This window comes from Ctenopharyngodon idella, chromosome 8, assembly GCF_019924925.1.
Source record: "Ctenopharyngodon idella isolate HZGC_01 chromosome 8, HZGC01, whole genome shotgun sequence".
Lineage (NCBI taxonomy): Eukaryota > Metazoa > Chordata > Actinopteri > Cypriniformes > Xenocyprididae > Ctenopharyngodon > Ctenopharyngodon idella.
In genome coordinates this window covers 27,939,958-27,965,295 of record NC_067227.1, presented here as the reverse complement: position 1 = coordinate 27,965,295, position 25,338 = coordinate 27,939,958, and the positions used below count along the sequence as shown (strand labels likewise).

The 25,338-nt window shown below is 36.5% G+C and overlaps 2 protein-coding genes across 2 annotated transcripts in view; one reads left to right on the top strand and one right to left on the bottom strand.

Annotated features, from left to right (window-relative positions):
- The window catches only part of med27 (mediator complex subunit 27), a 61,272-nt gene extending 45,412 nt beyond the window's left edge, over window positions 1-15,860 (bottom strand). The window contains exons 1-2 of the mRNA XM_051904059.1: window positions 15,618-15,860; window positions 14,918-15,062 (exon numbers count right to left, since the gene is read on the bottom strand). Coding sequence (XP_051760019.1) covers window positions 14,918-15,062; window positions 15,618-15,820 — 348 coding nt within the window. The 5' untranslated portion in view covers window positions 15,821-15,860. The remainder of the gene's footprint in view (window positions 1-14,917; window positions 15,063-15,617) is intronic.
- Window positions 15,861-16,826: 966 nt separating this feature from the next.
- The window catches only part of LOC127517956 (netrin-G2-like), a 73,485-nt gene continuing 64,973 nt past the window's right edge, over window positions 16,827-25,338 (top strand). Inside the window, exons 1-2 of the mRNA XM_051904196.1 lie at window positions 16,827-17,457; window positions 18,525-19,115. Of these exons, the coding sequence (XP_051760156.1) occupies window positions 18,879-19,115 (237 nt within the window). The 5' untranslated portion in view covers window positions 16,827-17,457; window positions 18,525-18,878. The remainder of the gene's footprint in view (window positions 17,458-18,524; window positions 19,116-25,338) is intronic.

The following is a 25,338-nucleotide window of genomic DNA, read 5'->3' as shown; positions in this document are numbered from 1 at the left end:
GACAGTTCGCAAACGGTCTGTAAAACCAACCACACTCAAATGCAGTCCAAGAAAACCTTTGGAAACATGTTTATATATAATGCATTATAAAGCTGTTCATAATATCCTTTAATACAGATTGTAATGCATTTTATTTTTACATAATTAACTATAATCAGACATAAAAATTTCAGAAGCTCAATGCAAGCAACTGATATTGATCATGTGCTTCAGTATATACTATTTAAACTTCCAGCAATGAATAAATAAATATTAATGTATGTAATAATTCACAACAACATATAATAGGTAAGGCATTGTGAATGAATTATGATACATTTCAAGTAAACCTTTCATTGTTATAATCTTAGCTTTTTTTCTCAAATAGGATCTAGTGTACATTCTAAAACACTTTTAATTCTTTAAAACTTCTTAAAGATTATTCTTTTAATGAGACCAGTGCAGCTCTCCACAATCTTCCAGATCTCTGCAATGCTCCAACTGCAGTGCATCTCATTCCTGATGCTTTTGCATTTAATACTATAAGCAGAGAGGACTAGCGCTTATGCAGGGGAACTGCATTATTCCATGCAACTAATTGCACACACCCATCAAACCCAATATCCATTCAATGAAGCTTCGTCGAGGAGGGAACAGCGAAATCATGTAACGAATATTAAGTACAAGTTGAAACAACTCTCTTTGATCATTCGCCACTAGTTACTCTGCACCCAAAAATGATGAAATGACTATTTGTATGAGTGTCTTTATCTAAATTCTCCCAAAATCTTTACACAAGCCTTGAGTGGAAAATCGCCTCAATCTGTTCAACTCAGTTCTGTTAGCTTTTGATAGGTAGACTATTGGGAGAAATTGTAGAAATAGTCAAATAATAAATCACAGATTTTTAAAAGCTATGGCCAGTTGTGAAGCCAAAAGTTGTGTTGTTTCGAATCAGCTAGCAGGACGCCACCTAAAGTGCTTCTGGGGAACTGTCCCTTCATAAAGTGTAGTCTCCTAGGTCAAAAACACCTGTTGAATGCCATATTAGATCTTTACGGAGTGCATTAAATATGCAATATGCATTTACACATTTAGGGTGTGTTCTCTTGGTTCTTTTTGTCTGGACTGGAGCAAAAAAAAGAAAAAATACATTTAGTCCTGGTTCATCAGCGTTCACGCTGTCATTTTTACACCAAACCGAAAGATACAAACTAGAAAACATTTCATGACATATATTTTGCAACAGAACTTGCCGAACATCCAAAACAATGCTGTGTACCGGACTAAATGTCCTCGTTGTCGGTATATGATGGTACTTTTTACCAGCTGAGAAGTCACAAAGAGCCTATAGTTAACATCTCGCAATTCTGACTTTTTTTCCCCTCAGAATTGTGTGATATAAAGTAACAATTTCTGACTTTATTTTTGCGAGTTTATATCCCACAATTCTGACTTTATAACTCGCAACTGTGAGAAATAAATTCAGAAATTGCAAGTTTATATCTTTATATCTCAGAATTGTGAGATATAAACTCGCAATTGCGAGTTATGAAGTCCAATTCTGAGGGAAAAAAGAATTCTGGCAACTCTGACCTTTTTTTTTTTCAGAATTGCGAGTTTATATATCACAATTCTGACTTTATAACTTGCAACTGCATGTTATAAAGTCAGATTTGCAATATATAAACTCACATTCTGAGAAAAAAGGCATAATTACGAGTTTATATCTCACAATTCTGAGAAAAAAAGTCAAAATTGCAAGATGTAAACTCGCAATTGCGAGAAAAAAAAAGTCACAATTATTTTTTATTCAGTGGCGGTAGCTTCCATTCTATAAAATGTGTAAAGGAGACACCCGAATGAAGACCTGCTGCAAAGAGACGTGGTCCAGACACCTTTACCAAACTGTAATGGGCAACGTAGCTCTTAAGAGCAGAAGAACCAAGTATCCTTGAGCTTTCTGTCCTTTTTAGGATCACATCTTGTGATACCACATCATGCTTTTGGTTCATTTAGATGCCTTTGGTCTGTGTTGCCTTCATATTTCAGTCAAACCGCACTAGAGCCCATTTGGAAGCAGACCGAGACCCTCTAAAAAGGTCCGCTTGTTTGGTGCGCACCAGGGTTTGGATAGCAGCACTTGTTCAAGTGAAGCGCACTGACAGAGCAATCGCACCAGAGCTCATTTCAATCGAACCAAACCTGCCAAGTGTGAACACACCCTTAAACTCCTGCAACCTGCAGCGCTGTGTCTATTAAGAAACAGATTTCGTTAACTAGTAACTGGAATAAACTGACAAACTCACAGAATGAATAATTTAAGACAGAGAGTAGCTTAAATGATACATAAATGCTGTTACATCCATATTCATAATCTATGGTCTCATTGAAAATATTTAGTCACAAGGGATAATTAAGATATTAATCCTCATGCAAAAAGAGAAAAAAAGACACCACAAAATGGGGAAAGGTGGAAGAGGGAAAGAGAGACTGACGGGTGGAGAGAGGAAGAGACAGCAATGCTGCAGTCAGGGGGTTAATTAATTTTTAAATATCAGCCAGGGATCACAAGGTCTAGGGTATTTTCTATCCCTGGTTCTCATAAATCAGGGTTATGGGTAATGCAAATGAGATCAGACATATTCCATGCAGGAAACCCATTTGGATTTAAACAAGTTTCTACAGGCAGTGATTGAATACATAGAGAGAGGCATGTGAAATCAAAACAGTTTTAAAGAAACAGTTCGGCAAAAAATAAAATTATGTCTGCTGCTGCTTTTCTATGGAGCTACCATAAAAGTAGTTCATATGACTTCTGAAGTCATACGACAGCTCCATGAGGAAAAGAACAAACTTTAAGCTGTTATTCAGTGATAATATTCCACTCAGTCTGAAATCTCATTTATGACCAGTCCTGGTCCCAGGGGCTCCTCATTGGGTAATTCTTTTTATTATTACAGGATATGACTGGATATGGAAATGTGAATCGTTGTCCATCATTTTGTGAGCAATTGTTGATAAAGAAAAATGTTACGTCGCAATAGTGGAAATATTTCCATTTTAAACCATGAAGGCAAGCCAGTGGATATAACGGTATATAACGGTCTTAATTTTCTTAATAGTTCTCTTGTGGCCCATATGTAGTGGAAAAAAATGAGAAGAGACATATTTTATGTAAACAAATTGTTTTTTAAACAAGGAGTAGGCTAACATTTAACATCTTTTATTATCGTCGCAGCAAATTGGTTATGCGGTGATGCGCTATGAAATTATTGCGGGGCAAATTAATTGTAATATTTAATAATAAAAGTAGCCTAGTAATAATAATAATAATCATTCAGATCATGGGGGGGCTTAAAATGGGCCTGTTTATGACCATGTTAAGAATGAAAAAACACAAAACTCTTATTCAAGATTGTTGCAAAACTAAATTTTTAAAAAACTAAAAAAATAATAGAATGCGTCAGTTCGAATGAGATTTGAGGGCTACTTTCTTACACAAAGCTATCATAGGATCATCAGAGTTTTATTGAACGGTACGTGGTCTGTAAGGAAGTTCCTTTAAGTTATATGAAATTAGCTCCCCGTCTTATATTGTATATAGTTGCTGATTTAAAAAAAAAAAGTAAAGACTTTTTTTTTCCAGGATTGGTGGCATACATATGTAAACAATTTTGTAATCATATTAATATGAATGTTCCTGTTTTATTGTTGAAATTATGCCTATCATGGTCACTGTATATGTTTTTCTGGTATAGCAAAAAAAAAAAAAAGAAAAACCTGTAAATCCACTTCTATGAGCTGATGGATGGACATTTTTCATGTATTTATTCGTATTGAATTTGAAATGTGCAGAGACTGGAGCAAATGTTCCTAAATTCCCATCTTAAAAGGTTCCAAAACAAGAACCAAGCAGAGACAGCAATCAGGGTAAACCCCACTACAAGGAAGCACCATTATCATCTAGGTTCATCCAATTTAACCATCAATCAGAAAATTTGCAGGACACAACAAATAGACATCATCCCCACAGAATCCTAAACAAACAATTTGAATGACTCTTCACTCATATGAATAGCAAATTCTGAAAAAAATAAATATATATCAAAGGTCCTCGCTTGTCCCTTGCTCTTTTAATGAGGAATTAGCAGGCCGAGGCGAGCGGAGACCACTGTTCTTTCAACTCTACACTCCCTTGTCTTGGAACTAATAAGGAATCCAAGCTTGCTAAAGTTACCACATCAAACATTTTTCTCAGAGCAGTGCATTTTCAAAAGGTCGCTGCTTTTTTTTTGGCCCCTTTTAGTTGTTTCTCGTTCTTTTCCACCCTTTTTCGTCCCTTTGCGCCACGCTGATCTTTAAGACTGACCAGGCTATTAGTCCTCCCTGGCACAGCAATTGGCAGACACATGCTCCATCATTAACTGCAGGGCTGAAACATGTTGTGATGGCAAGTCCGCTGCTCTCTGATCTTATTGTGGGCTCCGGGTTTGAGGCCTGCCATTTGTTTCTTCTGACAGCTTCGTTCAAGACATGATTAAAGCGCCTAACCAGCTGCACGGTTTCAGGACATCGTACGATGTGAAAAGCCACGAGCCTCTGGAACATTCATGGCATTCTTTTGATTAGTTTGAGGGCAAAAAAAATTAAATAAATAAATAAAACAGGAAAATTTTGTATGCTCTGTGATTATATAAAAATCCATAATATAAACTCTGACACAAGGGACTGACTTGTGATATAGCTGCTGGACGCCAAGCCTAATGGCTACTAAATTACTGAAATCAAGATGTAAGATTTATGCATAAAGGTGGATATTGTAACATCAAAAGTGTATTAATACATATAGAACCTACATTAAGTAATATTTAATCATCGAAAATCTTTTCTTCCACCGTAGTTCTAAAAAAAAGGTGTCTATAAACTAGTGTTGTTAAATCGATTAATTGCGATTAATCATGATTAATCGCATCTAACATAAAAGTTCGTGTTTAAATAATATATATGTGTACATATTATATTTATATATATTATATACACTGTATGTCTATGTTTGTGTATACACAAATATATTTATACATACAGTTGCAAGAAAAAGTATGTGAACCACTTGCAGAATCTGTGAAAATGTGAATAATTTTAACAAAATAAGAGAGATCATACAAAATGCATGTTATTTTTTAATTAGTACTGTCCTGAGTAAGATATTTTACATAAAAGATGTTTACATATAATCAACAAGACAAAAAAAATAGCTGAATTTATTAAAATAACCCCGTTCAAAAGTTTGTGAACCATTGATTCTTAATACTGTGTGAGGTTACCTGGATGATCTACGACTGTTTTTTTGTTTTGTGATGGTTGTTCATGAGTCCCTTCTTTATTATGAGCAGTTAAACTGAGCTCTGTTCTTCAGAAAAATCCTCCAGGTCCTGCAGATTCTTCAGTTTTCAAAGATTTTTTGCATATTTGAACCCTTTACAACAGTGACTGAATGATTTTGAGATCCATCTTTTCACACTGAGGACAACTGAGGGACTCAAACACAACTATTAAAAAAGGTTCAAACATTCACTGATGCTCCAGAAGTAAACACGGTGCATTAAGAGTCAGGGGGTGAAAACTTTTGAACAGGATGAAGATGTACAAATATTTCTTATTTCGTTTAAATATAAATTTTTTTCATTTAGTACTGCCCTTCGGAAGCAACAGAAGATACTTACATGTTTCGCAGAAGACAAATTAAGTACAATTTACCTTGATCTTCAAATTCAAAAAGTTTTCACCCCCATCATCTTTCCTTCTGAAGCATCAGTCAATGTTTGAACCTTTTTTTATTAGTTGTGTTTGAGTCCCTCAATTGTCCTCAGTGTGAAAAGATGGATCTCAAAATCATTCAGCCACTGTTGTAAAGGGTTCAAATATGCAAAAAAAACCCTCGAAAACTGAAGAATCTGCAGGACCTGGAGGATTTTTCTGAAGAACAGATCTCAGTTTAACTGCTCAGAATAAACAAGGGATCTCATGAACAACCATCACAAAACAAAAAAACAGTCGTAGATCATCCAGGTAACCACACACAGTATTAAGAATCAATGGTTCACAAACTTTTGAACGGGGTTATTTTAATAAATTCAGCTATTTTTTTGTCTTGTTGATTATATGTAAACATCTTTTATGTAAAATATCTTACTCAGGACAATACTAATTAAAAAATAACACGCATTTTGTATGATCGCTCTTATTTTGTTAAAATTATTCACATTTTCACAGATTCTGCAAGTGGTTCACATACTTTTACTTGCAACTGTATATATGTGTGTATCTGTATATGCATATATATATATATATATATATATATGTGTATCTGTATATGCATATATATATATATATATATATATATTTATATATACATACACACACACAGACACACATATATATAACATATATATATATATATATAAATATATTTTGAAATAATGGTGCGTTCAGTTACTTTTCACATTTTTTCCTGGTATGACATTGAAATCTGCATTGAGAATCATTACATTTCACTCGTATTAGCATTAACTACCGAAATGTTCATATAGTTACAGGCTTGGTGGACATAATATAGCAGGAATTAAATAAAAAATGAAAATACATCTACACTGTTCCCTTAGCTCATCAGGAGTCTCAGCGCTTCCTGAGCTGGCTTGACTATGAATATGATTTGGATTCCCTTTCCCTCCATGTTTTAGAATGAAGTAAAATGTGGAATTTCTTTGAGATTAGATCCAACCTGCTTGAATGAAGGGATTGCTTATGTAAAGGGTAATTATAAAGTCTATGTCGAAAGAAGGGAGATTTTCTATAATACACAAGCAAATTACAACCTTAGCAATTTCACACAAGTGGGGCTAATTTCTGCTTCTTAATCTTTTGATCTCATTAGTTGTCAAGTTGTGCAAGCCGGTCAGTTAAGTAGAAGAATATCATAGCGCCGTTGGCGAAGTGACCTTGTGAAAGTCAACGAAGCCTGTGTCTCATTTTACTCACAGAGTTTCCTTCAATGACAGCCATATGCACTCATGATGCATGGTCACAAGTTATACGAAAGACAATTAAAGGGAAACATGTTTAGCCCTTGGTTACTAGCTGTCAATCATAACAACGTATTGCCTGATGTGTTTGGCTCCAGAAATCTCAAGGTCTCCTCCTTCCTGAGGCTTTGGCTTCATTAAACAGGAAATACATTTGCATATTGTTACATGTAATCTAATAAAAAAGGGAAAAATATGGTTGCTATATTCCAAAGTATTTTTTCTCTAATTATGCATATTACTACATATATATAGTAAATATGGGGGTGGAACAACATGAAGGTGAGTAAAAGATAACAAAAATTTGACTTTTCTGTCTTTTATTTCTTGTTCTATTCTATGAAGAAAGACTTTTTAGAGAACTAAGCCAATGGGTGTACTTTCATTCTACCCAAATTGTAACCACTGAGACACAAAAACAAACTCTTAGCTCAAACAGAGATTAGAATCATGAAAAAATGTCTGCAAAAAGTCAGGATTCATGTGCTCCTGGCAGCCCCGGGTCTGTTGGTACTAGAGGAGCACTAGTATTTATGGCTGACAAAATAACAGCTTGATGTCTTAACTGTGAACTGGTACAGGGATAAGCAGGTGCTTAAATGTCTCTGTGCACCCTGACATCTCTGTTGTACTGACAGAGCACAAGCGCATGTGTTAAATACAATGTTGTTTGACATTAAGCAGTCGTTCCCATGATGGGCTTCAAACTGACAATGAAACAGACACTTTAAAGTCATAAAGTCAGGAAAAGCATGTGGTAAACACAAACATAAGACTTTTGCAAAGAGATAAGCAGCAATACTGATGCTGTCCAATACTGCTTGACAAAAGCTGATCACATGAATATGTATTGCTCATTGTAAGTTAATGTTAACTAATGGGACCTTCTTGTAGTGTTACCATTTTTACTTTCAAATTTTCCTGCTTTATTTTGTACTTAATGTTTTCTAATGAAAAATGCTTCTCATTAAAAAACAAAAACCCAAAGCCTCAGGAAGGAGTGGACCTTGAGATTTCCGAGACAAAACACACCAGGACATAATGATGGTGAGTGACAGCTAGTAGCCAAAGGCGAAACATGTTTCCCTTTAATTAACTGTTCATCTATTCACTCTCAAATTCAACTGGGCCACCTTAACTGTAGTTCTTGAACAGATTACATGCCCACTAAAAATGCAATTAGCAATATTACAAGATGGTCTTTGTCAAAAGTGCAACTGTGAAACATACATTATTATAAATATGCCAGGTAAAAACCAACCACCCACACAAATCTGAACCATAATTTACTACAACACAAATGTTTTGGGGTCACTAGGTTCTTAAAGGGGTCATATCATGAAAATCAGATATTTTTCCGTGTTTAAATGCTATAATTGGGTCTCTGGTGCATCTACCAGCACAGAAACTTTGTTTTGGTTAGCCTTTTTCTACAAGCATGAGACAAATCGAGCCGTTCTGATTTCGCTCCCCTTGTGACGTCGGAATGGGATCTTATTATAATATTAAAGCCCCCTGAATCTGTATGTTTCCACTCACGGTGCCGCCATTGTTTTCGCAAGCGACGAGTAACGCTGGTCCTGGAGTGCAGCAGCAGCAGCTGTCCTGCAGTTTAGCTGCAATACACTGGAGGGGAACGTAATCGGCGACAACATATGCTAAACAAACAAACAAAAACAAACCATTCCTTATTTTTAACCATGTCAAAGAATTATTTCACCTGTCGCCGAATACGTTCCCCTCCAGTGTATTTCTTATAGTAATATGACGCGCTGCGCTCTGTCTCACTGCCTGTATCAACTTTTGTGTCCTTAAGCATTCGTTTTTTGGGGTCGACAGCTTATAAAAACTTAGTTCTGGGTTTTTTTAGCTTGTTTGCTGTACACCATGACACATAGCAGCTTTTAGACATTGTTCTATTTTTTGTTATAAGCCAGAAATGACAAGGAGGCAGCCTCACGCTATATAAAGTCAATGGGGACTGTTGGATTGTTTTCCCCCCCGGTGGGCGTGGTTTTCAGATTATGACACGTGTCGCTCTGTCTCTATGCCTCAGTGTATTGGAATGACGCAAGCTTGGGGGTGGGGAGCACGAGCTCATTTGCATTTAAAGCAACCCATCCACAAAAACAGCTTGATTTTGCTCACACCGAAATCGGGGCAAATTTGACAAGCTATAATAAATGATCTGTGGGGTATTTTGAGCTGAAACTTCTGACACATTCTGGTACCAGAGAATTATATTACATCTTGTCAAAAGGGGCATAATAGGTCACCTTTAAAGGATTAGTTCACTTTAAAATGAAAGTTACCCCAAGCTTTACTCACCTTCAAGCCATCCTAGGTGTATATGACTTTCTTCTTTCTGATGAACACAATCGGAGTTATATTAATATCCTGACACATCCAAGCTTTATAATGGCAGTGAATGGGAAACAATGAGTATGAGGCCAAAGAAAGTGCGTCCATCCATCATAAACATACTCCACACGGCTCCCAGAGGGTTAATGAAGTCCTTCTGAAGCGAAGCATTGCATTTGTGTAAGAAAAATATCCATATTTAACAAGTTATAAAGTAAAATATCTAGCTTCCGCCAGACCGCCTTCCATATTCAACTTAGGAAGAAAGCGTAACGCCTCTCACAGTTCAAAACGCATACGCTACGTCCTACGCCTTCCGTATTCAACTTACGAAAAAACGTACACAATGTCAGTTACGCTTTCTTCCTAAGCTGAATAAGGAAGGCAGTCTGGTGGAAACTAGATATTTTACTTCATAACTTGTTAAATATGGACATTTTTCTTACACAAACGCATCGCTTCGCTTCAGAAGGCCTTCATTAACCCCTCGGAGTCATGTGGAGTACATTTGTGATGGATGGATGCATTCTCTTGAGCTTCATTCTCGTTATTTCCTGATTCACTACCATTATAAAGCTTGGATGTGTCAGAATATTTATTAATACAACTCAGATTGTGTACATCAGAAAGAAGAAAGTCATATACACCTAGGATGGCTTGGGGTAATTTTCATTTTAAAGTGAACTAATCCTTTAAAGGAGTCATACTTATTTTTTTTTTTTTTTTACCCTTTGAGGTCCAATTATAATACATGAAAAGAACACCACAAAGTAACAGTCATGATTTTGTTTTATTTCAACATTTTCAATCACAAAATAATGAAAAATATGTTGATTCTTCAAGATATGACCCCTTTAATGTTCCATAATAATCATACTGAATAATAAAACTAAGATACCAACTGATATCTGATGCTCACAGCACAGGTAGATGGGTCACTACACTAAGATACCGACACAAAGGAGACAATGGCCAAAAACAGCCTTACTAAAAGCGCCAAGTGCATTAATCCTGGGGTAATTTGCATGGCGGAAACGTTCGCATCGATCGTATTTACAGTGGGGTGGGGGTGGTGCTGTCTGGGCAGACAGCGCGGAAGCATCAATACTTCTGCAGAGAGGCTTGGTTTGGCCCCACGCCCATGTTCGCCAGCACACCGTCCAGCTCAGACACACCTAATCCTACTGTAACGTCCCGAGCCTCAGAGTGTGGGAAAACAGCTGGCCTACTACCCAGAGGGCAGAGGAACCTCATGAACCACCCTGATGTAGTACTGGCTCATATTAATGAGACTAGTAGGACACAGATATTTAGTAAATGTTTTCAAACTGGAAAAACTGCAGAAAAAAAAAAAGTTAGCAACTTTTGACCTTAAAAGTCAATCAAACCAAATCTGATCCAGTTTACTTTCTTACGTAAAGTCCTTGGTTGTTGATCTTTTTCAAAACCATTAGGAGAAGCAGGTCATTTCTGCACCACTACTGGCACCAAATTGAACTACAAAAAAGGGGGGGATTTTTTTCTTTTTTAAATCAAACAAGTTGTAGGCAGTGTTGTTTTAGTATAATTCAGATACTAGTTTTTATTAGTATTTTAAATTAGTTTTTTTATTTTCCATTTTCATCATAATTTTAGTAAAGTTTTAGTAATTTTGACATTTTCATTCATTTTATAGTTTTCTATAGTAAATCATTTTTATTTCAGTTTTAGCTATTTTATTACATAGAGTTAAACTAAATGAAAATGAGAAATATAGCCTTGGTAATTAGCCGAAATAAAATAATAATTTTTAAATATTTTAATTTATTTAAGTTAATGTTTATATTATTTCAAGTAACGGACACGTTTTATAGTTTTAGTTAACTAAAATAACTCTAGTAAAAAAAACCTATACCAAACTTTTTAAAATACATTTATTTCATACTAAGTATACTTCAAATCCATTAAAGGATTAGTTCACTTTAAAATGAAAATTAGCCTAAGTTTTACTCACCCTCAAGCCATCCTAGGTGTAAATGACTTTCCTCTTTCTGATGAACACAATCGTAGAAATATTAATAAATATCCTGACTCATCCGAGCTTTATAATGGCAGTATGCGTTACCAAACGAGTATGAGCCTGAAGAACGCATCTCCATCCATCATAAACATATTCACAGAGCACCGGAGGGTTAATAAAGGCCTTCTGATGCATTTGTGTAAAAAAAAAAATACATCCATATTTAACAAGTTATGAAGTAAAATATCTAGCTTCTGCCAGACCACCTTCTGAATTCTTCAAAAAGCTTACGCTGTACGTCTTACGCCTTCCCTTCCTTAACATATTTACTGACATATCACTTAAGACTAACTGATAGAAAATTATAATTAAACTTTATTTGGCGTATTTCTTTATCGCGCAATGCACATTTCTTCATATTATGCCTAAAAAGTGTTTTAATATCACTATTAATAAGGATTGTATGATCTTTGTATAATAACAATCTTTAAATGCAAGATATTTAAAGTGTACATAAATTATAAATGTACCCTAAAAATAAGTGTAGTGGCAAAAATAGTGTTTGGCAAAGTATCTTAATGTTGTGGTTTACAAGAAAATCGTCACTGTGACAAAGAAAGGATGCACAACCACTACATTGGAAAAAGGAATGAAAAATAAAAGCACCTCTGGGCAAGAAGAGACATTTCCTGTATGACCAAAAAAAAGAGAGTTTAATTTATTTGAATGATTTTCAAAAAAAATAAAGACACCATCCAGTGATGTTTCAAGAGCTTTTCTGTGCAATAGCGAGTTTGAAAAGACTTGTTGTTTGAGGAAAAAGACCTGTGTCCACCTACTATTCTGCACACCGTGTGGAGAGAGCAACTGATGAGTAGCTGCTATTGATTGAGCACTTTAACCTCAGTCTTTGCACATAAAAAACACCTGCGACACATTCACCAATTCATGCACCTCAACAGGAGCTCAGGTACTGCAGTGCAGTCTTCACCCTTTAATGACCTATTATTTAAACCCCCCAAAATTAAGAATCAAACCATAGCTTTGTGCCATGTTTCCAAAAAACAAATAAAGAGTGTGTTTCCTATTCAGTTCCTCATCTATCATAATGCTACCTGCATCACCTAAGGGCAAAGCATCAAAGAACTCAAGAACAGAGCGCAGGCATCCTGTGAAATTGCATTTACAGTAAGAATAGCAAATCTTGTTCAATAACACTTAGGACAGAAGACCTACTCAAGATCAAAAGAAGTCAAAGCACTCAGCCGTAATGGATATTGAGCAAATGTTGGTTCTGCTGTGAGAACACCCACATCTATTGAATCTCAAGTGTGTGCTCTTCTGGCAAGACGTGGTGTGCGTTTTATTGAGAGGATTCGCTCGAGGACCTTGATCCAAAGAGAACATAATTTTACAGCCTTTTCAGGAAGGAACAAAAGAAGATTTACTAGGCAAGAAGTAACACAACTCTATTTTCTGACAAATTAAGCAGATCGACTATGGACACTTTTTTACATTTGGAACTTCTCACATTGCATTAAGCAAATCACAGCTACAAGCTATAATGCGTTTCATTGATGCGCTGTGAATTAGATCATCAAACTGTAGATCTGCTTCCTCTTGATTATAGTATTATAGTATTATTAAACGGAAGATGATATTCAATTCAACATCTCAGCCGAGTCTGACTCCCCGTGATGATGTAACAGCCTTGCATTCATGTTCATTTAGAATTCATTAATAGATGTGAAGCAACTTTTTAAAAGTATATGAAGACAAAACCAATGCGATTTCCACAAGTTCTACGCCAAAATGAGAGAGGGCTCTGAGCAGAGCCTGCAATTTACAGTAAATACAAGGGTTCGTATAGAAAAGAAATTCAGATACGTTAATAGGCGTTTTGTTTCTGACACGCACTGTAAGCAGTAGACCAATCACAACAGACTGGGTCATCTGACCAATCAGACTAGAGTAGACCAATCACAACAGACTGGCCCATCTAACCAATCAGAGCAGAGTAGATCAATCACAACAGACTGGGCCATCTGACCAATCAGAGCAGAGCGGACCTCTTAGAAAGGAGGGGTTTAGAGAGACTGAATCTTCGAAAAATGAGGTGATGTGCAATGTATATTATGAGAAAATTAAAGTGTTTTTTGATCTTGGATGCATGTAACCTATTGTAGGAGACCAAAACAATATCAGGAACCTTTAAATTAGCATAACAGATAGCATAATAGGGGCACATTAATATTCATAACCCTATACAATTAATACTATTGCAATTATTGCAGAGACCAATGCAAATTTTAAAGTGTGAATTCTCTTTAATGTTTCATTTTACACATATCAACGTACAACACAATTCCTCATATCATTTGCTTGACCACTATAAACAAAACGGTTCTGTCTACCAAAAGCTTCACCACTACAGGTTGAATTTCCATGGCTGAACTTCAAATCGTTTCTAAAGTCTAGGTCAGTAAGATTGTTTTCAACAGAAATTAATACTTTTATTCAGCAATGACGCATTAAAGAGATCAAAAGTGACAGTAAAGTGACACTGAAGACTGGAGTAATGATGCTGAAAATTCAGCTTTGCCATCACAGGAATAAAATTACATTTACAACTGCTATTTTAAATTGTAAAAATATTTCAACATTTTTTAAACATTAAAAATCTTACCAACCCTAAACTTTTTAATAATAGTATATTTAGCCTTTTCTAGGCCTGGAAACCCTTAATATGTCATTCAGTATTGAACATATTTCTGGAGTGACACATGGATGAAGTCTGAATAGACCATTTAGGGCATTTATCACTTACACATATCACATAAATTTCCTTACATTCCTATAAATAACCTGTTCAGGTTGCATACTGTAATGGAATTTTTAATGAATCATAACTAACATTTCTTTTTCCTGCAGGAATAACTTTTATATGCTTTTGAAACCTAAATGTCCCCAAACCTTGGGCCAAAGAATGTGTGTCTGAATCATGTCCGAATATAACAAAAGGGGAAATAAAACTAGACAGTTTTCCTAATACATAAATGACTCATGACTTTGAATAACAAGCAATCAAAAAATCTAGATTTGCTTTTACCTAGTAACAGAAGGGCTTGAACCAATCATATTGTAGAATGCTTTGCCATGCTCCTATCTTATATAAACTGTTGTATTATTTTTGCTGGTGTGATTCTCTGTGATTGATACGAGGTCCTCCGGCCGTGATTAAAGCATATTCAAAGGCAATGTCTGGAGTCTGGTTATTGCTGCGCAGCAAGTTAGAGCACTAGAGATCTATTTCCCAGGTAATAGTGTTCAAAGGGGTCAAGACGTTGAACGATTCAGCCGACGCTGATTAGGAGACGCACTAGAGAATAGATACTATTAAGCATTGTTAACTTAAGTCAGGTGCGTAGGGGAAAATCTACCACAATACAAAAACAATAATGCAAGGTGAATGAACAAAATGCTGACAACTTACCTTATTGGACCATTTGTAAGCCTGGAGCAGCTGGCTGTACAGAGGGGTTTTGTCCTGTACGGGGTCTAAGCTGAGCAGTCCACTATTGTGTAAGGGGTGACTCTCTGACGGCCTGCCAACCAAAGTGCTGAGACGCTCCAATTCACTGCAGAAAAAAAAGAGTCATACTGGTATGGTTGATATTTTTACACTTGCACATACCAAAGTCATACTTTTTATATACAGTGTGTGTGTGTGTGTGTGTAAATATATATATATATGTATGTGTGTGTATGTATGTATGTATATATGCGTGTATACAGATAGAGAGAGAGAGAGAGAGAGAGAGAGAGAGAGAGAGAGAGAGAGAGAGAGGGGTATGTTTTTCTAAATTATGACACCTTTTTAATCATGGTTCCTAAAGCTTAGCTGTTTTGACTTCAGGAAGCATAATTAAAAAGACATCACGGTAATCATAATTACCGCCCAAACAGTTACTACAATAACTGTTCCAACAGCAAAATAATAAAGGAAACATTATGGAATGGAGGCCTAGAATATTCTGGTTAAGTTACTTGCTTTTCATGCTGACAGCAATGGAGTGGGTAGTAACAAGTTACCATGGTTTATTACAATAACAATGGCATTTTGGAAGTTTCTATATGGTTATCGTTATATGGGCTAGTGAACAACAGGGTTAGTGAATGGTCAGACAACTCACTTTAAATCGCGATTCACTGACTGTAAATTATCTTGAAATTCAGTTATAAAGACTTTCTCCCGCCCTTCAAGGGTCTCCTTATTCTTCATCCCATCTTTAAGAGAATCGAACACCCTGGTTACACTCGATCGAAGAGCCTGTATGGCATTAATCGCTTGAGAAAACGCTTCTAAATTCACTCCAACATTCATAACATCCGCCATCGCTTCTCTGTCTGCGAACACTGGCGCTCGAGTGACGTAGTTGATACTGAGGGGATGATGGGATTTGTAGTTTCTAACAGGGACGCGACAAGAAAATCTGTACAGATCAATTATATAATTGTTATTATGAATACCAATAGCCCAACACAAGCAAAATCATTAACAGAAATATGTTTTATTGTTTAATACAATCTTAATAACAAGAAAATGACCAAAGTTAAAACGTTAAAGCACTCCTAGTTTTGCAAAGTGGCTGGAAAGTGATGTTTTTTTAAATCTAAACTATTATCTAGGCTTATAAACACACACACACATCATTATTTCTGTTCATTGCTTCGGTTTACACTTGTCAGGGAAAGTATCATGCTGTGCATACCGTGGTGTTTGGGTTGTTACCATGGACAGCTCCATATCAGACCACACAAAAAGACTTAAACCATTTTTAAAGCACTAGAGACCTCTTGAGTAAATGTTTCATTTGTTGCTCATTCTGTTGCTCAATCATGTTGCTCATTCTGGCGTGGTCGAAAACTATTTATTTATTTATTTATCACTTATAATATTTATTGTCAGGGTTTAAAATAGTACTTAATTATTTTGTACAATTGTGAAAATGCAAACCTCATATAAATAGAACTTTAAATATAACAGCTCATAGCCTATACAATTTTGTTTGACTCCTGAGATTGATGTTCAACATTTTCTGAGTAGGCTATTAAACACCTCTTTTTACGTGCCATTTATTAAAATAATAATAATAAAAAATATATATATATTATTTAATTTATATCGGTCTATCCGCTTACATAAATTCATATTTTCCGCCAAAATGCCATAGTTACGAAAGTTATTGTAGCGTATTAAGCTTTCAGAATATTTATTTATACATAGGCTATACAAGTTACCACAGTTTTACTCCATTAATACCTATTACAATCTGACCGAAACAATGGTATATTCTGTAAGGCTTTTAAATGATTTGTTGTGTAGCAGGCTACTCTGTGAGTGGAGACTGGGAATCCTCAGCCTCTGATCTGTCTCTTTAAACGGGGCGGACTGCCTCATCTGCTGCTGGGACGGTTCAGCTCTTCAAGCCCGTAGATAAACTTCTGTTCCACACTAGTTAGACTAGACAAGGCAGGCAGTTTGCAGGGTCCAAAAGTATTTTCATCGAGGTTTGCAAAAGACAAATGAAAGTCAGATACTGCGATGCGCAAATAGATGGCTACAGTAGATAAGGCAGAGTGAATGGAGCAGGAGCGGGGATGGAATAAGACAGGATGGGAATGGGAGGTGTAGTACTCTGAAGTCTGTCCTTGAGCGCACAGGACTGAGACATCAATGAAGGCAGGGACAAGAAGCGAAACTTTAAATGCACGTTTTCAGGCAATAACACATGATTCGCTTCGGAGCAGTCTGGATGTAGGGCATCTATCTAGAATGCTTTCCAACAAACTACGCGGCAGCCGAAGAAAGCACGAAGGGGAAAGCGTTTGCTGTGATCTACGGAGAGGAGTAACGTGTGCATGTGTTTCTCATCAATCTCAAGTGATATGGCAGGGAACTGACTGAGAGAGAGAGTTTATACAGAAGAAATTCATCTGGGAACAGTAAAGGTGCTGATATCTGGAGCCAGGGTAAGTTTACTCAAGTGTGTTACTTATTTAGTCTTAAATATATACATAGCCTATATATGGCCATTGAACATGCTGAACCTCTTAAAAGCGCTCAGATCAATGTCTGCTTTTCAGAGGATGCTCTTTGATGAATTCAAGTAACTTTAGCTTATGAGAAATAGGTTATTGACTATTAAAATTCCCTGATGTTTTTGGAAAAGTGCTTTTAACTAAACTTGCTTGCTCAGTTTTCTAAAAAAAAAAATATATTTTTTTATTTCTTTCTTTATATTTTCCATTTCTAATCGCCTCAATTATACGTTTAATTTTTAGATAAATACAATGAATTTGTTTAATATTTGCGCGCATTTCATGTTACGTCATAATACAAATTTATTAATTCTCGGTTTTTTGCACCATATCTCGTTCAGATGACCTACTTAAGCGTTTGAATTATTTAAAAATATTCCCATTACAATGTCGAATTGTAAAAGTTTCTGATTACCTCATAAAGAAAGATGGGCACATGGAAAAGTGGCGGGTTCTCGAAGCACAGCTTTGAAAGTTATGCTACAGTATATATATATATATATATATATATATATATATATTACATTTGGGGTAGAAAAACTAGTAGCTGTGGTTACCAGAATTTTATCGTGAAAATAGAGACGATGTTTTAGTCTTAATGGTGTCTGTTCCTGACTGAATATGTCATTAAATCATATAATGTCAATATACCAACCTAGATAGGCTATTCAAATCGGTTTGTTTCTGTAAAATGTTCTCATAAAAACACAGTTGTACAATATAAAGCCACATTGTGACTTTAAATTAATCGTAACCAACATCTCAAGCAGCTGTGACCAGTAATAGCAAGATGAAACACTATCAGAGCAACACTATACCATTAACATTTAATAAAAAACATTAGGCATTTCATAACTTTTTGTTATAAAGACAACAAAATATCATAAAATATACATATTGCCTTGTTAAATATACCTTTTCTCTATAAACTATAATGCAAATGCATGCAATGTATTATATATATTTCTTATTTCATTTTTTTTTTTTCTATTTCCTAGGCAAACCATCAGAAATGAAACAGCTCATCTCATCACACTTGAATCTCCGATTGGACTCAGACACCAGGCATCTTCTGACTGCGCATAAACCACTAAATGCATTTCATGTCTCTGAACTGAAGTGACATTCACCCCTGTACTGGAAGTCAGTTTGAATTTTGAAGATGTCACAAGAGATCTGAAAATTACACCTCAGTGTGAACACATTTTACAAAGTCGCACACAGTTTTCCACGGAGGACCACACATTGCCCTTTTGCGTAACCGGCACCATGATGGATTTTGGAAATTTCGCAATCTAAATCATTTCCATGCTGATACTCTTAATAGCTGTGGCGCCCCTTGCCTTTCTCTCATGCCCATGGACCCATCCAGTGCCATGCTCTCACAGGCGCTCCTGCTCTTACAGTGCATTATCCTGACTCTCGGCCAGTACGATATCTGTAAGTCGCTGGTCAGCACAGACGATGGACCAACATGGGAATATTACGCTTGCCAGCCCAAACCCATGTCCATGAAGGAGTACATGCAGATTAGAGTGGAGCCTCCCGATATCACGTGTGGGAACCCACCGGAGAGGTTCTGCACTCTGGTGAGTTTGGACTGGATCAATTTTGGCTCTGCCGCTTTGTCAGTTACATCTGTTCTACTGGAACAGCTTGTGTTTCCATGCAAATATGGTTTCCAATCATGTTTATTTATGATGAGTCTAAGTTTGATGCAATTTCGGTGTAACTTTAGAAAGTTTGCGGCACTTCAAAATCCGAAAAAAAGACATCCTAGTGTAATAGTGTGATTATTGCGATTAATTGCCAATGCATATTCAAGATATCGGTTTGCTTATCAAAACCTGTTAAAGGGATAGTTCAGACAAAACTATTTACTCACCCTTATGCCATTCCAAACCTGTATGACTTTCTTTCTTCTGTGGAACACAAAAGTAGGTTTTCTAAAGAATATTGAGTTTTTGTTCCCATTGACTTCCATTATATTTTTTAACCATACAGTGGAAGTGAATGGGAGCTGAAATGGTGGTCACCAACATTCTTCAAAATATCTTTTTTTTGTAAGTCACACAGGTTTGGAACGACATTAGGGTGAGTAAATGACAGAATTTAAATTTTTTGGGATGGACTGTTCCTTTAAGAAGGCAGGTAATCAGACATAAAAATAGTTTGGCTCTGTTTATTTTTGGAAGGAAAGGATAAAAGAAAGTAAAGAAATCTAAAACACTACAGTAAGATCTGACACAAGAATACTAAAACGTCTCCAAGTAACCCTGATATGTCTTCACACAGATTATTCAGTAATCTGCAACATGTGGCCATTAACAATGTGTTTGTTCAGAGAATCAACAAAGCCCGAATCGATGTGTAAATTTGCCCACACAGCTGTTATTCAGTGTAGTTTCCCTCCGCACATGAGACAGCAGTCACCGCAGGATTATCTGTGTAAATCAACTCAGGTTTAGCACCGAGCGTGAGGGCGCAAACAATCTGCGTCTTTCCAGGACACATCTGGTGACCGATCGGTGCGACATTCGGGTTACTCTGCGACATACTTGAGAAGAGAGATTAGGGCAGTCACAACCATGAAAATATTATTCATACTATATACAATCAGTGTTTTGAGGGGTGAATTGAAGGCCCTCTGTCAGGTTGGTAAAGTATGAGTGTAGCCAAAGTTAATCTCCATCAGAGATGCTTTGGGAATTTAGCCAGACGCTTGATTGCACAATAATCGGATAGAGGATTTGTCCAGCTGGACTGACACTACGCATGGGGCCCGGAGACGGAGAGCTGCTTCTGACGGGGTGCTAATTCACACATTTAGAGTGTGTGGATAAAAGACAGGATGCCGTCGAGGAGGGGGGGCGGATCAGACATTGCTCATTCTATGACATAATTTTCTCACCATATACCGTTCGGCTCACACAGTGACAACGGGTGGGAAGCTGGACTACGAAGAGAGTATGAATTCAGTAACCAAATCTATTTTTCAAGAAGCAAATGTATTACAAAGGCAAAGTGATTCACAAGTCTTTTATTTGTGGTGATGGATTTAGTTGTCAAGAATAAAAAGTAGGAGAATCAGATAATGGTTCTCAAACTCAGTTTAAAAGGAAGCACAGTTCTTTAAAGTTTGCGGTTCTTTTGCAGTAACCTGTAATAAGGTTGTAAAAAATGCCAGAGACCACAAATAGAGGTTAACCGATATGGGTTTTTCACGAGCTCGTCCTGGTGCCGGGGGTCTTTTCAGCTGGAGAGATACCTGTGAGCAACCCTCGACCTTCAGACCACTGACGGGGGTTTTCTCTGCAGTTTAATCATAGCAAACTTTAATTTTTCACAAAATATTGGTAAAATTTTCACTTATATACTATATATACATATATATAGTATATAAGTATATATATACTGTAAGTATATATATACTGTAAGTATATATATATATATATATATATATGAAAATAAGAAATATTATTTTGAGCACCAAATCATTAGAATGATTTCTGAAGATGATTTCAGTTATTTTAAATTACAGTAAAAGTTTTTACTGTATTTTTGATCAAATAAATGCAGCCTTGGTGAGCACATAAGAGATTTCTTTTTAAAGGGGTGGTTGATTATGATTTCACTTTTTTAAGTTTAGTTAGGGGCCGTTCACACAGAACGCGTCTTTGCGTCTAAAAACACGAGACGCAGCACTCAGGAATGGTTTTTAAAAAAGCGCAGCGTAGAACGTGAGGTGTCGAGACATGCTTTTGAGACGGCAATAACGAACAAATAAAACAGTTGTCATGCCAACTTGCTACTGTAAACAGAAGCTCGCAACGCTTGCCCCGCCTCTGGGTTCTTCTGATTGGGCCACTGTTTTGGAACTGACATTGATGAGTGGCACTGCGTGTAAAAGTTGAAATTCTTTTAACTTGACACGCGTTCTGTGTGAACGGCCCCTTAGTTTGTAATGTTGCTGTTTGAGCATAAACAACATCAGCAAAGTTACAACGCTCAAAGTTCAATGCAAAGGGAGATATTTTCTTTTACAGAAATTGCTTTTTAAGGACTACAACAAGCTTCTTCCCGGGTTGGTGACATCACAAACCCCAAAATTTACATAAACCCTGCCCTCAGGAACATGCAACAAAGTAGGTGAGGCCATGTTGGGCTGCTTTAGAGAAGAGGAAGAGTTGTTGTAGTAGAGTGTTGTTGCCATGCCGTAATTTTACACTGGACTGCTTCACAAACGAGGGTCAATTCAATGCTGGATTTGCACAAAAGACTAACATGATGGCACATGCTAGTCGAGGAGTCGAATCAACTCCACAGCACCTACATAAATTTATCCATTAACCATTCAGAAACGTCCAGATGCATTCTAAAAGTTGTAACTTCTTCCTGAGTCTCTCCATCAGTGTCCAACTCCGGTTTGAACAATGTAAGGCTGAACACCGTTACTGACAATCATCATTTTGGCTGCGTGAGATTCTCCAGCTTTGTTGTTGTTGAGCAACCAAAGCGAGAGCTGTTAAAGCTCCACCCTCTTTTGGAAAGGGGGCTGGGAGCAGCAGCTCATTTGCATTTAAAGGGACACACAAAAATGGCGTGTTTTTGCTCACACCCAAATAGGGGCAAATTTGACAAGCTATAATAAATTATCTGTGGAGTATTTTGAGCTGAAACTTCACAGTCAAATTCTGGAGACACCAGAGATTTTTATTATATCTTGTGAAAAGGGGCATAATAGGTCCCCTTTAAAAACATTACAAAAAATCTTACTGACCTCAACTTTTTGAATGGTAGTGTTAAATGAATGAATGAATGAATGAATGAATGAATGCAAGCACACACACACACACACGCACACACACACACACACACACACACACATTTTAACATAAATAAAACCTTCAGAGCAGATGTATTCGACACCAGCTATTCACTGTTAATATTTACCAAAAATCACATTTGGCCACAATTCCTATAAGTTTCCAATTTTTAATACACTGCACCACATAAAACTTTCTGTCCTCATCTACTATTCATACAATAACCTGACACAAGGGCGTATATTTTGTGCATACTGATTACGGAATATTTTTCCATGTCGACCTGAGACGGCTTACAGAGCAGAAGAAACTAGAGATGAGTTTTAGGAGAAGGGTGTAGTCATGTCCTTCCCTGTCAGCACTTTTTCTCAGATCGATAAAAGCTGACTGTTCATCCACTGATCAGCCTGCTCTGCATTCAGATGTTGAGCGTGAGGGAGGGAGGGAGGGGGGGCTGAGGGGCCAGGCACTTTTAAACTGAGGAGACCTTCTGGCATTCACAAGATCAAACTTGCTCCATGTGAGAATAACTCCCTGTGCCTGCAGTCACAGTGTGTTTTAAAGCAGCAGTGTTAAAGAGAAATGATCCACACTTGTTTACAGTTACATCTCCAGGGATTCAATGTAGTGTGAGACGTCCTTGACAGGAAGTGTCTCGCCTGTGACTCTCAGCAGTTGTAGGTGAATCATCCATCCATCTATCTATCTATCTATCTATCTATCTATCTATCTATTAGATTATTTATTTATTTTTCATTTTTTATATAGTCCTACCTGACTTCTTGTATATTTTAATGTTATTATACAATATTATATGATATAATTTTTCCATGTAGCCTATATATAAAAATAAATAAAAATAATTGTATTTAAAATAAAAAATTCAGACTAGATTTTATTTTAAATAAAATTTATTTTTTCTTGTTATATAAACCTACTTTACACCTTATATGCTATAATTTTTGTATCATTGTAGCCTATACATACAGAAATCAAACGAATCTAATGAAAACATTTTTTTATTTGTTTTTGTTTATTTTTAAAATGTTTATTTGTTGTGTTTATTTATATTCTATTAATATTAATTTAAATATTAAATATTTCATTGATAGCACATAATATTATATAATAGCACAAAATACAATATATAAGATGTCAGGTAGGTTTATGTAAAAAAGAAAAGTAAAAAAAATATATATATACATATATATATCTATTACACAGTAGCATCAAAGAAAATATAGAGGATGTCATTTATAGAGTACAATAAAATATGTGGGGAGGCCTATATAATTATTTTTTTCCAAATTATATCAAAATATATCATGCATTCTGGAGAATTCATTTCTTTTATAATGTGAACCGTCAGCTTATGAATACCCAGGATTAATTGTTAACCCCGGATAAATTATGAACAGTATGAAACGTGTAGCAAGATAACCCAGGATTCCATTTACCCTGGGTTTAGAATGACCCAGGGCTAATTATTTCAAGTATATTTTACTGCAGAATTCTACAGAATTAGATTCCTAGTTGATTTTTTTTAATTTGACAAGGCATACAAAACATATATTTGATATAGTGAGTCTGACACTCTATTAAGCCTGTTGAAACAGTGTTTACAATCAGCGTCCTTTTTTTTTCTTCACATTGAAAGTGAGTTAATTGATCCACGTAAGCCCTCTAGATTTGGCAACTTCACTTTCTTTGGAGAAGCTTTCCGGCTCATTAAAGATTTAGAGGAAATTTCAGTCACTCAGCGCCCACAGGAGATGCCGTTGCATTTTTACTCAGCGCCTTGCTTTTTTTCTTTCCTTCTCTTGCATGATGTTAGCTACTGCTGGAAGCTCTCATTGTACATAGCGCTAGCTAATGAGGGAAAGAGAGAGGGAGAGAGAGTATAAAGGATGGGGAGGGAGGAAAGATCTCAGCTTAGCTAAGCAGAAAGTTGACCCATTGCTGCATACAGTAGACATCTGAACATACACCGAGATGGTGCGATTTATGTTCGCACTCATGCTTGTTCAAAGCCTCCATTGTGTATCATCCTCACACGTATTATTTGAATGAAACCACTCTCTTCAGTCTTACAGCCATATGAGGAATAATCCTATTGGCCTGTTTTAGAAACACATTAACAGCCAGGACTAAATATAGCAGGTAGAGTAACTGCACAGTCTCACAATGCACCATGGGAAAACAGAAATTTTTGGTCCAGATTTTTTCTCTAACCACGTCTGGAAAACATCAGTCCTACGGTTAGATAATGAATTGTCGGTTTGTCACTGAAAAATCCTGGAGCTGGTTAGTTTTTGCCATTTCTCATGAATTTTCCATGAATCCAAAGCGCATCCTCCCCCATCCTGTACTCCCAAAGGGGACTGAGTTTGTCCCCATGTGTCCACAAGCAATAATCCCCCATCTGCCTGTTTTCATGCCGCCTCAGGTCTTGGGGATTCTTCAAATCACCATGTAGTAATTTGCATTCCTCAAATTTCACTGTTCAGTTGTTTCAAAAACAGCATGCACATTCTTGTATTGTTTTTGTTTTTTTACTGCATCCAAAAAAATAACTAAAATAAATTAAAATCTCTCTCAAGGTGTGTTCACACTTGGCGGGTTTTAATCGATTAAAACGAACTCTGGTTGGGTTGCTCTGTTAGTGCTCTTTGAATAAGTGTAAATGCTGCCATCAGAACCCTGGTGTGCACCAAACAAGCGACTGAGACCCACATTTTCTGGGGGTTTCGGTTTGCTTCCAAATGAGCTACTAAAATATGAACACAACACAGACCAAAGACAGGTAAATCAACCAAAAACAGTAAGGACCCTATTTTAACAATCTAAGCTCATGGTCTGAAGTGCATGGCGTGTTTGAATCCTCTTTTGCTAGTTTAACGACGGAAAAAATGGTCGGTGCACCAGGCACATGGTCCAAAAGGGTTGTATCTATTCTCTTAATGAGTCATGGGTGTGTTTTGGGGCG